At 42.4% G+C, this 15,280-nt stretch overlaps 1 protein-coding gene across 4 annotated transcripts in view; it reads left to right on the forward strand.

Annotated features, from left to right (window-relative positions):
• Positions 1-693: 693 nt before the first annotated feature.
• The window catches only part of ice2 (interactor of little elongator complex ELL subunit 2), a 123,430-nt gene continuing 108,843 nt past the window's right edge, over positions 694-15,280 (forward strand). Inside the window, exons 1-4 of one of the 4 annotated variants that reach the window (XM_073024840.1) lie at positions 694-821; positions 1,292-1,396; positions 7,382-7,655; positions 11,559-11,678. In XM_073024840.1, the coding sequence (XP_072880941.1) occupies positions 808-821; positions 1,292-1,396; positions 7,382-7,655; positions 11,559-11,678 (513 nt within the window). In that variant the 5' untranslated portion in view covers positions 694-807. Of the gene's footprint in view, positions 822-1,031; positions 1,176-1,291; positions 1,397-1,953; positions 3,335-7,381; positions 7,656-11,558; positions 11,679-15,280 lie in introns of those variants that run through there. The other 3 variants (XM_073024842.1, XM_073024841.1, XM_073024843.1) reach the window with 3 other exon arrangements.

Here is a 15,280-nt window from a genome sequence, read left to right on the forward strand (position 1 = left end):
TGACTCGCATTTCCCGGCTCCTTTCAATTAGTTTTTATGTTTTGGGGCTACAAAATATAACAAACTACACAACTGCATGTTCTGCCAGTGAATGTGCCCTAGCCGTAAGAGAGTTTTCCTGCAGCATTTCCATCACTCCAGTCCTTCACAGGATCTCTTAGACTTGGCTGCAGCCAGGCCATCTTCATTCAGTAAGTTTGTGCTGGGATAGTCACACAGAAGGTGGGAAATATGCAACTTTTTGTCCTCCATCCATATTCCACCCCGATGCCCTTGTGCTGATTTCCATCAGCACCATGGCATAACAGGAAGTCCCAAGGACACACCCACCAGTAAATCCAACATTACGCATTTTACAAACAGACCGATGGAGCACAGAAACAGGTCCTTTGGCCCTCTACTGTATGTTCTGCTAGCCATTGTGTATCCATCTATTACTAATGCCATTTACCAACACTTGCTATCCTTTGGCGATCGGTGTGGGCCACTGTTCTAAGAATTAATTAAATCACATTTATATTCCTGCCAATACTTCTTTTTAATCCCTCTCCATTTCTTCGTGCCAAAACAGTCCAGCACCGACGTCAGCCCATTCCAGTGTGTCAATCATCATCGAGAGGGGCCAGGAGGAAGAAAGGGGGAGAGAGAAGAAAATGGGATGAGGGGCAAAGAGAAATACGATTACAAAGGAGGGTGAAGAGGGAGGAACGAGTGGGAAGACGGAGGAAGAGGAAAGCGGTGTGACAACCGGAACCATAAACCATTAGTCTGTGGTTCCGGGGACAGGATTGTTGGTGCACCGAGGCCATGGCGTTGTCATGGTGAGAAGTGGGGCTGGGAGCTCCGGGGTACCGGCGGCCAGTGTAGAGTCAGTATCCCCGGGCTGGGGGAGAGGGAGTTCCCTCACCGTTTGTACTGACGGTTCGGCTACGTGGGCCGTGGTTAGGACTCAGGCGGGACTAAGCCCGAGAGTGAGGGAGGAGGCAGGGGGATGGGTGAGGGGAGAATAAATGAGGAATAGGTGGGTGTGGGCCAGGCACAGAGAAAAGCTGGGCTGGGGAGTGAGGATGGGTGCTGCTACCGGCGAGGACCAGGGGATGAACGACGTGGAGTCCAATGTTTGGACAACAAATTGTTGCGGTTAGTTGTTTACGGTTGAAGTAAGAAACTTTTGAGTAAGTGATGCTGAGTTTATCAGTGTAGTCTTCCCACAGATAAGTTGTGTGTCCATTTATAATGTCCTGATGTACTGACGGTTTGTTGGACGGATATTCATTTTTGTCTGTTACAGGGACGTCCAGCCTAAAAATGGGATTGAAGAGTTCTTTTCCCACGAGATGTACAATTGTTATTCCTTGGCCCCAACCTTTTTGGAATTATGTGAGATGGTTAACAGGTACTGGAATATTCATAACCTTTTGCATAAAATAATCGAAGCAGGAGCAGGTCATTTGGCACCCCATATCTCAACTCTTTCCTCACCAAAGACCAGTTATAAGTATAAAGGTCACACTGCTCCTTCAGTTTATTGCAGGAACTTAATTCTGCCCTAGACATAAATTCCTAGGGAGTGCATTGGCACAGATATCAATGTGGTTGTAATGAGACCTAGTCCGTCCTGTGCAACTCTGCAAAACAGGTGCAGCTTTAGCATGTGGTGGTGCTTGGCCTCAGTGAACGTGGGTACGCTACTTCTCCATGAGGAGAAGTAAACAGAGACAGTGCAAGGTTTTCCTGTGATCATTCTCAGCAACAAGTATACCCTTGGATACTGCTGGGGGGTGAAGACCAATCAGGCTGTGGCTGCAGCAGCAGCAGCCAGGCCAGTAGCACTGTGGCTGGCTCTAAGGCTTAGTAGGCAAGGGTAAAGTCAGGCAGAGCCAAAGTGATAGGAGTCTTGATAGTTAGAAGGAGATTCTGTGGCTGCAAAAAAAGACACTAGGTTACTGTGGTGCCTCCCAGGTGCTAGGGTTCAGGATGTCTCAGAGTGGCTGCAGAAAATTTTGAAGAGGGAGGGTGAGTAGCCAGAGATTGTTGTGCATATTGGCAGCAATGATGTGGGTGGAAAGGGGGAAGAGGTTCTGTGTGGTGAGTATATGGAGTTCGGAAACAGGCTGAAGGGCAGGACCTCCAAGCTGGTACTTTCTTTATTACTCCTAGTGCCATGTGCTAGTCAGGGCAGGAATAGAATGATAGTACTGATAGTTTCAGATTACTGGATCATTGGGATCCCTTTTGGGGAAGGTATGACCTGTACAAAAGTGAGGGATTACACCTGAACCCAAGGGAGACAAATATCCTTTTGGGCAGTTTTGTTAGAGCTGTTTGGATGGGTTTAAGCTAATTTGGCAGGGGGATTGGAACTACAGTGATAGGGTTGAGGATGGGCAGTTTGTATATGAATCAGTGTATTGTGTAGAGAAGCTGTGAAGGAGGACAGGCAATGGTCTTGGGAGTCCTTGTGCAGGATTCCCTAAAAGTTAACTTGCAGGTTGAGTTGGTAATATGGAAGGTAAATGCAATGTTAGTATTCTCTTTGAGGGTACTAGAATATTAGCACAAGGCTGTAATGCTGAGGCTTTATAAGCCATTGGTCAGACTGCAGTTGGAGTATTGTGAGCAGTTTTGGGCCGTTTATCAAGAAAAGATGTGCTGGCATTAAAGGAGCTTCATAAGAATGATACTGGGAATGAAAGGGTTAAAGTACAAAGAGTGTCTGATGGCTCCTGAGCTGTATTCACTGGCGTTTAGAAGAATAAGAGGGGATCTCATTGAAATCTATCAAAAATTGAAAGGCCAAGTTATAGTGGACGTTTCCTCTAGTGGGTTAGTTAGTCTAGGACCAGAAGGCACAACCTCAAAATAGAGGGCATTCATTTACAACAGAGATGAGGAGGAATTTCTTTAGGCAGAGGTTGGTGAATCTGCAGAACTCATTGCCACGGACAGCTATGGAGGGCAAGTCACTGAGTATACTTAAAGCAGGGTTGATAGGTTCTTGATTAGTCAAAGGTTACTGGTAGAAGGCAGGAGAATGGTGTTGATCAGGATAATAAATCAGCCATGATGGAATGGTAGAGCAGACTTGATGGGCTGAATGGTCTAATTCTGCTCCAGGGGTTCCCAACCTTTTTTATGCCTTGGACCTTTACCATTAACCAACTCCAGATTGGAACACAGCTTGATGAAGCCACATGTTGCCATTGAGATTGGGGGGGCGGGGGGCAATATTTTTGCCTGTTCTCTGGATACTTCTGCACCACAACCAATTGAGTGCACTCCAACTTTGATCCCAGATGAAATGGAAGATGGCTCAGGCAACTGCATGATGCAGGTTTGGGTATATTTCTCACCTAATAACCTTGTTCAGGGCTGCAGTCAAATGGGAGCACTTCTCTCACATTCCTAACTTTTGATAGACCTTGTCTACCCAGTCCTTCCAACTTTTGCAACACATCCCGGCTCCTCAAACCAGATCCCTGGCACCTTCATGCTGAAAGTCCTGCCATGTAATTTTCCATCCAGTTGGATTTTGCCTCACTATCTATCCTTCCTGAAAAATTACCAGCAGAAAAATACCTTTGACCTCTGTCCATTGAGCAGTAATTAGTATGGAATGTGTAGACTGTACAAGAGAAGGACACAATAGATCCTGTGGATGATTTCCCAAGCAAACTGTCAAAGCTGTTGCATTGCAGCCAGAACTAATAGATAGGTAGATAGATACTTTATTCATCCCCATGGGGAAATTCAACATTTTTTCCAATGTCCCATACACTTGTTGTAGCAAAACTAATTACATACAATACTTAACTCAGTAAAAAAAATATGATATGCATCTAAATCACCATCTCAAAAAGCATTAATAATAGCTTTTAAAAAGTTCTTAAGTCCTGGCGGTAGAATTGTAAAGCCTAATGGCATTGGGGAGTATTGACCTCTTTATCCTGTCTGAGGAGCATTGCATCGATAGTAACCTGTCACTGAAACTGCTTCTCTGTCTCTGGATGGTGCTATGTAGAGGATGTTCAGAGTTATCCATAATTGACCGTAGCCTACTCAGCGCCCTTCGCTCAGCTACCGATGTTAAACTCTCCAGTACTTTGCCCACGACAGAGCCCGCCTTCCTTACCAGCTTATTAAGACGTGAGGCGTCCCTCTTCTTAATGCTTCCTCCCCAACACGCCACCACAAAGAAGAGGGCGCTCTCCACAACTGACCTATAGAACATCTTCAGCATCTCACTACAGACATTGAATGACGCCAACCTTCTTAGGAAGTACATTCGACTCTGTGCCTTCCTGCACAAGGCATCTGTGTTGGCAGTCCAGTCAAGCTTCTCGTCTAACTGTACTCCCAGATACTTGTAGGTCTTAACCTGCTCCACACATTCTCCATTAATGATCACTGGCTCCATATGAGGCCTAGATCTCCTAAAGTCCACCACCATCTCCTTGGTCTTGGTGATATTGAGACGCAGGTAGTTTGAGTTGCACCATATCACAAAGTCCTGTATCAGTTTCCTATACTCCTCCTCCTGTCCATTCCTGACACACCCCACTATGGCCGTGTCATCAGCGAACTTCTGCACATGGCAGGACTCTGAGTTATATTGCCTCACTAGGCAGCACTGGGAGTGGTACCTGCACTGCCCAATGGACAGTATCTTCAAGATGGCTGCAGTGTGGACGAGGTGATCACTACTCTCTTTGTGGACTCTGTATTTTTAAAGAAAGTCAAGCAAAGGATCAAAGGCTTTTGTCGAGTTTCATCCCAAGCTGTGTAACAGAGGACTTTTTCATCTATGGGCTGTTCCCAAGGAGGTGTACTGAGATAAACATGCTGGAATGTTATCCATCCATTTGGTGAAAGGTGCACATTAGTCTGCCTGATGCATGTTTGTCTTCCAGTTCAAATGTATATATAGAACAGTACACCAATGGGCCCTTTGGCCCATGATGTTGATCTGAACTAATTAAGCTAATGACACCTATTAAACTAATCCCTTCTGTTGTCACATTGCCCCACATCTCTCCATTCTTTGCAGATTCACATGTCTGTGTAAGAGCCTCTTACACAATGGGCCAAATAGCATAATTCTGTTCCTGTATCAATTGTCTTTAGGGCTCTAGTTTGTCTGTCTCCACCATCATCCCAGCAGTGCATTCCAGGTACCCACCACCCTACTTTTTAAAAAAAACAACTCTTGCCCCGAATATCTCCTTGTAACTTTCCTCCTCTTCCCAAAATGCATGCCCTCTAGTATTAGACATTTCAGCCCGGAAAAAAGGTATGTCTATGTATGCCTCTTGTTATCTTATGAACTGCTATCATGTCTCCCCTTGATCTCTGCCACTCCAGAGAAAACAACCTAAATTTGTTCAACCTGCCCTTATATCGTGTGCCCGTTAATCCAGGAAACATCCTGGTAAATCTCTTCAACACCCTCTCCAAAGCCTGCACATCCTTTCTGTAATGGGCAATCAGAATGCACACAGTAATCTAAGTGCTGCCTAACGAAAATTTTATATAGCTGCAATGTGATTTCTGTACTGTCGAATGCAATACTGATGTGGCCTAGCCAGTTTTGTGAAGCCACAACATAACTTTGTGACTCTTGAACTCACTGCCTCAACTAATTAAGGCAAGCATACTGTACGACTTATTTACCACAGTATCGACTTTACTTAAAAGTAAATCACTTTTAAGGATTTGGACCTCAAGATCTCTATGTACATCAACACAGTTAAAGGTTCTCAAGTTCAAGTTGTGTGTGGCTGTTTCCTGGACTGGCTTTACTTGTTTTGGTGGCTTGTGATTGTGGACTTGCTTTTGGGGAGTGATGTGGTGTGATTAATGTTTGAGTGTCTTTTGTTTGCTTTCTGCTGTTTGCTTGATTTGTTCTTTTTATTGCACATCTGATGGTCGTGTAGGGGTTTTCTTTAAATGGGTTCTGCGGTCTTTCATTATTTTGTGGCTGACTATAAGAAGGCAAATCTCAGGGTTGTTATAATGTATACATACTTTGATAATAAATCTACCTTGAACTTTGAAGTTCAGTTTATTGAAATTCAACTGTGCACGTGTTTACCACCAAACAACGAGGTGCACATTACAGTTCATATAGCTTACATGCACAACACATAAAGTTATATTGTCACAAATAAATTAGTAAATAATAAGGTGTATTTATGCCACAAGTTTAAAAAGTAAACAGTGTACTGCTACTGGCACTTCATACCTGATGAGACCTTGGTGGTGGCAGGGAGTGCCACAGTCTTGTGGCCTGGGGGAAGCTGTTTCCCATCTTGTTCTTGTCCTAATGCTGCAGTACTTCCTTCCTGATGACAGCAGGTCAAAGAGATTGTTGAACAGATGGGAAGAATCATTAACAATGCTAAGTGCCCTGAGTATACATCAACGGATAAATCTCTGATGGAAGAGAGACCCTGATGATCCTCACAGAAGTCTTCACAATCGTTTGTAGTGACGGCAGTCAGATGCCTTGCAATTCCCGTACCAAATGGTGATGTACTGTAGTTGGTCGATGATGCCCCTGTAAAAATTGCTAGGAATGCTGAGGTTGGTGGGGGGGGGGGGGGGGGTTGTGAAGCCTCACTCACTTCAATTTCCTCAGAAAGTGGAGATGTCGCTGCACTTTCTTGACCGAAAAGGTGGAGTTGAGGGACCAGGTATGATCACCCATTATGTGCTCTCCCAGAAACTTGGTGCTCCTAACTCTCAAAGTTTAAAGTAATATTTATTATCGAAGTATACTGTATACAACCTTGAGATTCATCTTGCAGGCAGCTACAAAAGAAACACAACAGAACCCCTTAAAAAAAATTCCCAAATTCCCACACAACAAAGACCTATATACACCCAGTGTGTGGGGGAGAAACAACATATGCAAACAATAAAAACATAAATAACACACAGATTATGAACCGCAGAGTCCACAATCATCTCATTGGTCTTGTTTATGTTGAGATGCAAGTTGTGTTTGTTATTTATACAGAGTGTGCAATAACTACATTGATAGATAGTACTCAAAGGCAGTACTTTACCTGTATCTCTGGCAATGTAAGGCAGCAACTCTACTGCCTATTGACTTAAATTTCAAAACTGAACTTTTTTCATAAAAATATATGCAAAATATACAAAACAGTACATGGTTTTACATTCATCATGTTATCAATTCAATAAGATTCATAAACCTGTTGGACAATTGGCCCTTTATGCAGTTAGTATTCTATGTAGTATTTAGATGAGAGAATTTTCAATTGCATTGTTTTAATTTATATCCATTGATGTCAGTTGAAATGTTATTTTTCATATTTAATTTTAAATCACCAGAATAATTTCTGTACTTCCCTGCTAGGCAAACAGCAGGAATCAGTGATTCTGTTGAAGTCCAGCAACAACCCAAGACCAGCCCCAAACTTGATTCTACTGCACCAGCATCAGGCAGTACAACTAACAAAAGTTCAGAAGCCATCTTCCCTCTCCCGGAGCCCAGAGTGTCTTATCCCCGCTTCTCTGCCTTGACCGAGAGGGATCAGAAGAGCTATGTGCAATTCATGCAGAAATTCAAAAATATGCAGCAGTCAACATGGTTACAAGGGAAAATGTATGGGCATCTGGCACAGTATTTGGTGAGTAAATGAAAAATATACATTATAGTTTGAATTACAAAAAGTTACACTTCTTGAATGTCATCAGTCTCTATGGGCTCTCACACTTGTAGGTCACTTGTAGGAAAGGCTGTTCATCTGGTCTAAGTTGAGCTGTCCTGAGACCACAGGTAATTACCCTGTCATAAAATGGTCCCTCTCACAGAAGCTCTTCAAGAAGATATCAAGCAATGTTACAAATCTGTTAACATTTTAGCTGATTATGCTCCATACATGCTTCCTGCCACCCATCTCCTCAGTCTGTTTGCACGCTATTTTAGACCATTAGACATAGGAGCAGAATTAGGCCATTCAGCCCATCAGGTCTGCTTTGCCATTTTCATCATGGCTGAGCCATTTCCCTCTCAACCCCAATCTCCCTCCTTCTCGCCATAATCTTTCACATGCTGACAAATTAAGAACCTATCAACATCAGCTTTAAATACACCCAATAACCTGGTCTCCATATCTGCCTGTGGCAACAAATTCCACAGATTTATCACAGATTCATCATAAAAAGATTAATACTCATCTTAATTCTAAATGGACATCTCTCTGCTCCTAGACTCCCCCACCAAAGGAATAATCCTTTCCACATCCAATCTATCTCTAGGCCATTCAACAATTAACAGGTTTCAGTGATATCCCTCAACCCATTCTTCTAAATTCCAGCAAATAAAGCCCCAGAGACATCAGTTTCTCCTCATTCAATAAGTCTTTTATTCCCAGAGTCATTTCGTGAGCCTCCTCTGAACCTTCTCCAATGTTAACACATCCTTTCTTAAACATGGGGCCCAAAACTGCGCACAGTACTCGAGGCCTCACCAGTGCCTTATAAAACCTCAGCATTACATCTTTGTTTTTATATTCTAGTCCTCTTGAAATGAAATTACATTGCATTTGCCTTCCTTACCACCAGCTCAACCTGCAAATGAGCCTTTAGGGAATCCTGCACGAGGACTCCCAAGCCCCTTTCACCTTGGAGTTTTGAATTTTCTACCCACTTAGAAAATAATCTAAACTTTGGTGCCTTCTACCAAAGTGCATGACCGTAGACTTCCTGACACTGTATTCCATTTTGTCACTTCTTTGCCCATTCTCCTACTCTGTCCAAGTCCTTCTGCAGCCTCCCTGCTTCCTCAACACTACCTGTTCTGCACCTATCTTAGTGTCGTTCACAAATGACCACAAAGCCATCAATTCTATCATCCAAATTTGTTTGTTTCACCCCAAGTAAACCCTGTAGGAGCACTTTCCAAAGTTTGCTCACTCTCTAAGCAAAAGAAGTTAGCTCAATAATTTCTTATGGAGCAGGTTTTGTTTATGCTCTTAAGTTCTGGTCATCCTCACAGGTGAATATATCTCCTATAATCCTAACAGCATCACTCATGAATCGTCTCTGCATCTCGTTCTGTGTAATTATACCTTTCCTGCAATGTTGTGACCAGGACATTGTTGCAGAACTCCAGCTGTGGTTTAACCAGTATCATATACAGTTCCAGGATAACTCAAAAGCAAAGAGCTGCAGATGATAAAACATAGAACAATACAGCACAGTACAGGCCCTTCAACCCACAATGCTGTGCCGACCCTTAAACCCTGCCTCCCATATAACCCTCCACCTTAAATTTCTCCATATACCTGTCTAGTAGTCTCTTAAATTTCACTAGTGTATCTGCCTCCGCCACTGACTCAGGCAGTGCATTCCACGCACCAACCACTCTCTGAGTAAAAAACCTTCCTCTAATATCCCCCTTGAACTTTCCACCCTTTACCTTAAAGCCGTGTCCTCTTATATTGAGCAGTGGTGCCCTGGGGAAGAGGCGCTGGCTGTCCACTCTATCTATTCCTCTTAATATCTTCTATACCTCTATCATGTCTCCTCTCATCCTCCTTCTCTCCAGAGAGTAAAGCCCTAGCTCCCATAATCTCTGATCATAATGCATACTCTCTAAACCAGGCAGCATCCTGGTAAATCCCCTCTGTACCCTTTCCAATGCTTCCACATCCTTCCTATAGTGAGGTGACCAGAACTGGACACTGTACTCCAAGTGTGGCCTAACCAGAGTTTTATAGAGCTGCATCATTACCCCACACCTCTTAAACTCTATCCCTCGACTAATGAAAGCTAACACTCCATAAGCTTTCTTAACTACCCTATCTACCTGTGAGGCAACTTTCAGGGATCTGTGGACATGTACCCCCAGATCCCTCTGCTCCTCCACACTCCCAAGTATCCTGCCATTTACTTTGTACTCTGCCTTGGAGTTTGTCCTTCCAAAGTGTACCACCTCACACTTCTCTGGGTTGAACTCCATCTGCCACTTTTCAGCCCACTTCTGCATCCTATCAATGTCTCTCTGCAATCTTCGACAATCCTCGACACTGTCCACAACACCACCAACCTTTGTGTCATCTGCAAACTTGCCAAACCACCCTTCTACCACCACATCCAGGTTGTTAATAAAAATCACTAAAAGTAGAGGTCCCAGAACTGATCCTTGTGGGACACCACTAGTCACAACCCTCCAATCTGAATGTACTCCCTCCACCACGACCCTTTGCTTTCTGCAGGCAAGCCAATTCTGAATCCACCTGGCCAAACTTCCCTGGATCCCATGCCTTCTGACTTTCTGAATAATGTGGTACCTTGTCAAGATAGAGATAGAAGCACTTGGCAGGCTGGAGGAAAGTGGGCAGGACTGTTGACACATCCTGATACATGCTGATCGAATGAGTATTTATAGTATTTTTTTGTCTTTATTCCAACTTGATCTTCCATACTGATGTTCTGTTATTTTGGCCACCATACCTACTCATCCTGCTGTGTTGAAGGATCTGTGATGGTGTGCTCTGAGGGCTGTCAGTTTCCCCATATCACTCAATACCACCCACTTATTCCATCGTTCCACACTGTGTTGCACCACCCTAAATGTAGCCGCAGCAACTTGTAATTTTTTCATGATGGCTACAAATAACATTACATGTTTTGGTGCAAGATACAAACTGCTGGGTAAACTCTGCAGTTCATGCAGAATCTGGGCAGAGAGAGGAGTGGCTGAGGTTTCGCATCACTGCCCTGCATTGGGACTGAGAGTGTAGGGGTGAGGGGAAATGGTGATTTGGAAGAATCAGGCAAGCAAGGGAACAGTGAATAGATGTCACCAGTTGGGAATAGGAAGTGGGAGGGATGGGTTTGGAATGGATAGAAAGATTTTTTTTTGTGTTTGGTATTGGGATAATATTTTTATCCACAGTCTTCAGTGACTTTGTATTCTTTTTGAAACATGGAATCCAGTTTGGTAAGGACTAACCAATAATAGTGCAAGAAGCAGTCCGTAGGGTCTCTTTGCTTAGATCAGTTCAAGAATCTGATGGTTGTAAGAAAGTAACTGTGGTATGGGACTTCAGGCTTCTGTACTTCCTGCCTGATGTTAGCATTGTGAAGAGGGCATGACCCAGATGGTGGGAATCTTTGATGGTAGATGCTGTCATCTTGACATAGCGCTTCCTTTAGGTGCTCTCAATGTTAGGAAGGGCTGTGTTTATGATGGACTGGGCAATATCCAATACTCTCTGCAGCTTCTGAGTGTTGTACCCAGGCCGTGATACAGCTAGTCAGGATCCTGTCAACAGTGCATCTGTGCCAGACGTATTCTCAGACACTATAGTGAAATTCATTTGCCAGTTTCATACTGTTAAGCTGTTTATTAATGTCTCCTTGCCAATTTTAATCTCCTGATCTTAAGAATTGTAGTCTTTGATGTAATTTTTTTAGGCAATTGATCCATTCCAATTTCCTAGATTAAGCATTAAATCTTTTTGCACATGGCTTTGCCTTCAGTTAGTAATGTGCACTGTTTGCATTGTAATACTCTGTCACAGGGGCTAAAGAATATTGTCTGGAGTGAGATGCAAGAGTTCATGAAATATCTGCAGAATGTGGCAAGAACATGTGCAGAGGATTATGACATCATCAGTCACGATGCTGTCTGTTACACTGAGGTACTCTGGCAATTATTAAACTAACATGTTTGTGTTAAAGGTTTTCCAATATTCATTTCTATTGTTAATCCTGTACTGGTTGTGCTTCACTCTTCCTGTTTGCTGCTGCATATATTGAGCTGTTAAGAAGATAATCTAAAGGGAGCATAATCATCGGTGAAAGGAAGGACTATTAAAGGGAACCTTTGGGCCATGGTTTTTTTCCACAGAGAGTGGTTAATATCTGGAACATGCTACTGGAGGAGGTGATGGAGTTGGATAAACAGGCAAGGAATAGAAGGACCTAAGACAAGCAAATGGGATCAATGTAGATGGCAAAAAGGATAGCATATGGTCTGATGAACCTGATTCTGTACTCTATGACTTCCATAGTCTTTTTAATTTTCATATCTCTGGCTGTGGTATTGTTCCAGTCTGTTCCATTGATGCCACAACAAACTGTTGCCATGTTTTTACTCTTTGTCCTCCTTGTGTCTTGATCTGTAATTTGGCAAATTAGAATCAGGTTTAATATCACCGGCATATGTCATGAAATTTGTTCACTTAGCGGCAGCAGTATAATGCAATATATGATAATATAGAGAAAATCAATCAATTATAGTAAGTATATATATGTGTGTTAAATAGTTAAATTAAAAATAGTGCAAAACAGAAATAATAAAAGTGAGGTAGTGTTCATGAGTTCAATGCCCATTTAGGAAACAGATGGCAGTGAGGAAGAAACTGTTCTTGAATCGCTGAGTGTGTGCCTTCAGGCTTCTGTACCTCCTCCCTAATAGTAACAACGAGAAGAGGGCATGGCCTGGGTGCTGGGGGTCCTTAATGATGGATGCCACCTTTCTGAGGCACCGCTCCTTGAAGATGTCTTGGATACTACCAAGTCTAGTACCCAAGATGGAGCTGACTAATTTTACAACTTTCTTTCTCAATCTTTTTTATTACGTTTCGAATTGATAAACATAACAATGATAATGATACAAAGAGATGGGGATTACATTAATAACGGTTAACGTACACATTAACAGACTCCGAGTAACATGTAATCTAAGCCTCCCAATCTCTTAGTAACTGAACATGAAGAAGATTCAAAAAATTTTATACAAAAAAAAGTCCCCCTAAACTTAAAAAAACAAAACAGAAGCTGGGCTGCCATGTTTCATCAGTTAAAATTATTATTTGTCATTAACTCCTCTCCTCTATACACGAACAAAAAGTTATTGAGAAGGATTTGGGAAAAGGTCAGCTTCCATCATATGAAAATGTTGAATAAATGGCCTCCAAGTTTCTTCAAATTTAACCGAAGGATCGGTAGTACCACTCCTAATTTTTCTAAGTTTAAACATGTTATAGTTTGGGAAAACCATTGAAATGTAGTAGGGGGATTAGAATCTTTCCATTTAAATAAAATGGATCTTCTGGCCATTAATGTAACAAATGCAATCAAATGGCAAGCTGAAGGGGATAAATGACTAAAGTGCATCACTGGTAATCCAAAAATTGCAGTAATAGGATGAGGTTGTAAATCAATATGCAAACCTGCTGAAATAATCTCAAAAATGTCTTTCCAATATTTTTCCCAAAGAGGACAAGACTAGAACATATGTGTCAAGGAAGCTACCTCAGAATTACATCTGTCACAGACAGGATTTATATGGCAATAAAAATGAGCTAACTTATCCTTAAACATATGGGCCCTATGAACCACCTTAAATTGTATCAAATTTTAGAAGCTTTTACAACTTTCTGTAGCTTATTTTGTTCTGTAGCCCGCCCATACCAGCCAGTGATGCAGCCTGTCAAAATGCTCTCCGGGGTACATCTGTAGAAGTTTTTGAGTGTCTTAGGTGACAATTCAAATCTCTTCAAACTCCTAATGAAATTTAGCCACTGTCTTGCCTTCTTTATGGCTGCATCAATATGATGGGACCAGGTTGGATCCTCAGAGACCTTGACACCCAGGAAATTGAAATTGCTTTCTTTCTCCACTTCTAATCCCTCTATGAGGATTGGTTTGTGATTCCTTGTCCTAGCCGTTCTAAAGTCCACAATCAGCTGTTTGGTCTTACGTCGAGTTCAAGGTTGTTGCTCAACTAGATGGTATATCTCCCATCTGTCTGTATCTGAGATTCTGGCGACAATGGTTGTATCATCAGCAAATTTATAAATAGCATTTGAGCTATACCTAGCCACACAGTCATGGGTATAAAAAGAATAGAGCATTCCTGAGGTGTTCCAGTGTTGATATTCAGCGAGGAGGAGTTATTAATACTAATCCACACAGATTGTGGTCTTACATTTAGGAAGATGAGGATCCATTTGCGGAGAGAGGTACAGAGGCCCAGGTTCCGTAGTTTATCGACTGTAGGAATGATGATGTTAAGCACTGAGCTATGGTCAACAAACAGCTTTGTGACATGTGATCTAAGGCCATGTGAAGAGCTATTGAGATTCCTATAGACCTATTGTAGCGATAGGCAAATTGCAGTGGGTCCAGATCCTTGCTGAAGCAGGAATTCAATCTGCTCAAGACAAGCCCATCAGAACATTTAATCACTGTAGATTGTTTAGTTACTTTTTCAAGCTGGCCTGGTTAAAATTCCCCATAATTATGATGAAAGCATCAGGGTGTGCTGTATCATGCATGTTGATCACATCACTCTGATCCTCTAGAGCCTGTTCGATATTGGCCTGAGGTGGAATGTATACTGCTAGCAAAATAATTACTGAAATCTCTAGCAGCAGGAGCAAAATTGGGATGTCACCGACAAATTGATACACCATGAGGAGTTGATCATTAGCTATACGCCACCACCTCTGCTTTTGAAAGACTCAACAGTCCTATCTTGACAGCGATAGAGCCCGTCAATCTGAATTGCTACGTCCAGGCAGAAGGGGTTAACCAGGATTCTGTGAAGCAGAGGATGCAGCAACTGATGCAGTGCCCTAGCTCTGAGATTGTGAATTTTATTTACCAAAGACTACGTTTGCCAGCAAAATAGTCAGTAATGGCAGTGGAAAACCTCTTTTTTTTTGAAACCCACTTGCAGACCTGAGCAACAGACACGTTTCTGACCAGGTGTCCTCCTAGTGACGATCTTACAGCCACAGTTGGCATTATTTCCTTTGGTTTTAAGCAGAGATAGATTATTCAATCACCGTAAAATATCTTTATTAACTGTACAGACCTTGGATGTAATTGTTATTTTCAGCTGTAGCAGGCTGAAATGGGTACATTTAATCATATCCATTGAGCTGCTCTACCACAAGTTCGCCCTTTTGATGGCTCCCTGGAAGAGGAGGGTATAGCATAAAGAAATGTGGAATTGCTCACATTATACTCTTAACTACCAAATTACAGATCAAGGCATGATGTTGCTTCAGTGCAGAGGAATCCAAATGAAACACAACATTAATTTGTCAATATACAGAAAGTGGTCTTTGGCATAGAAGGTTTGGATGTCTGGTCAATGAATTTGAAGAGTAACTGCTCACCTGCATCTTTAGACACTGAGTAAAGCATCAGCTGTCATTCAGTAGTTCTGTGTGAAGAGCCATTTCATTTTTGTTCGTTCATCCATTTATGTGGTATTGATAACAAAAAT

Source organism: Hemitrygon akajei, chromosome 21, assembly GCF_048418815.1.
Source record: "Hemitrygon akajei chromosome 21, sHemAka1.3, whole genome shotgun sequence".
In the NCBI taxonomy this organism is placed as follows: domain Eukaryota; kingdom Metazoa; phylum Chordata; class Chondrichthyes; order Myliobatiformes; family Dasyatidae; genus Hemitrygon; species Hemitrygon akajei.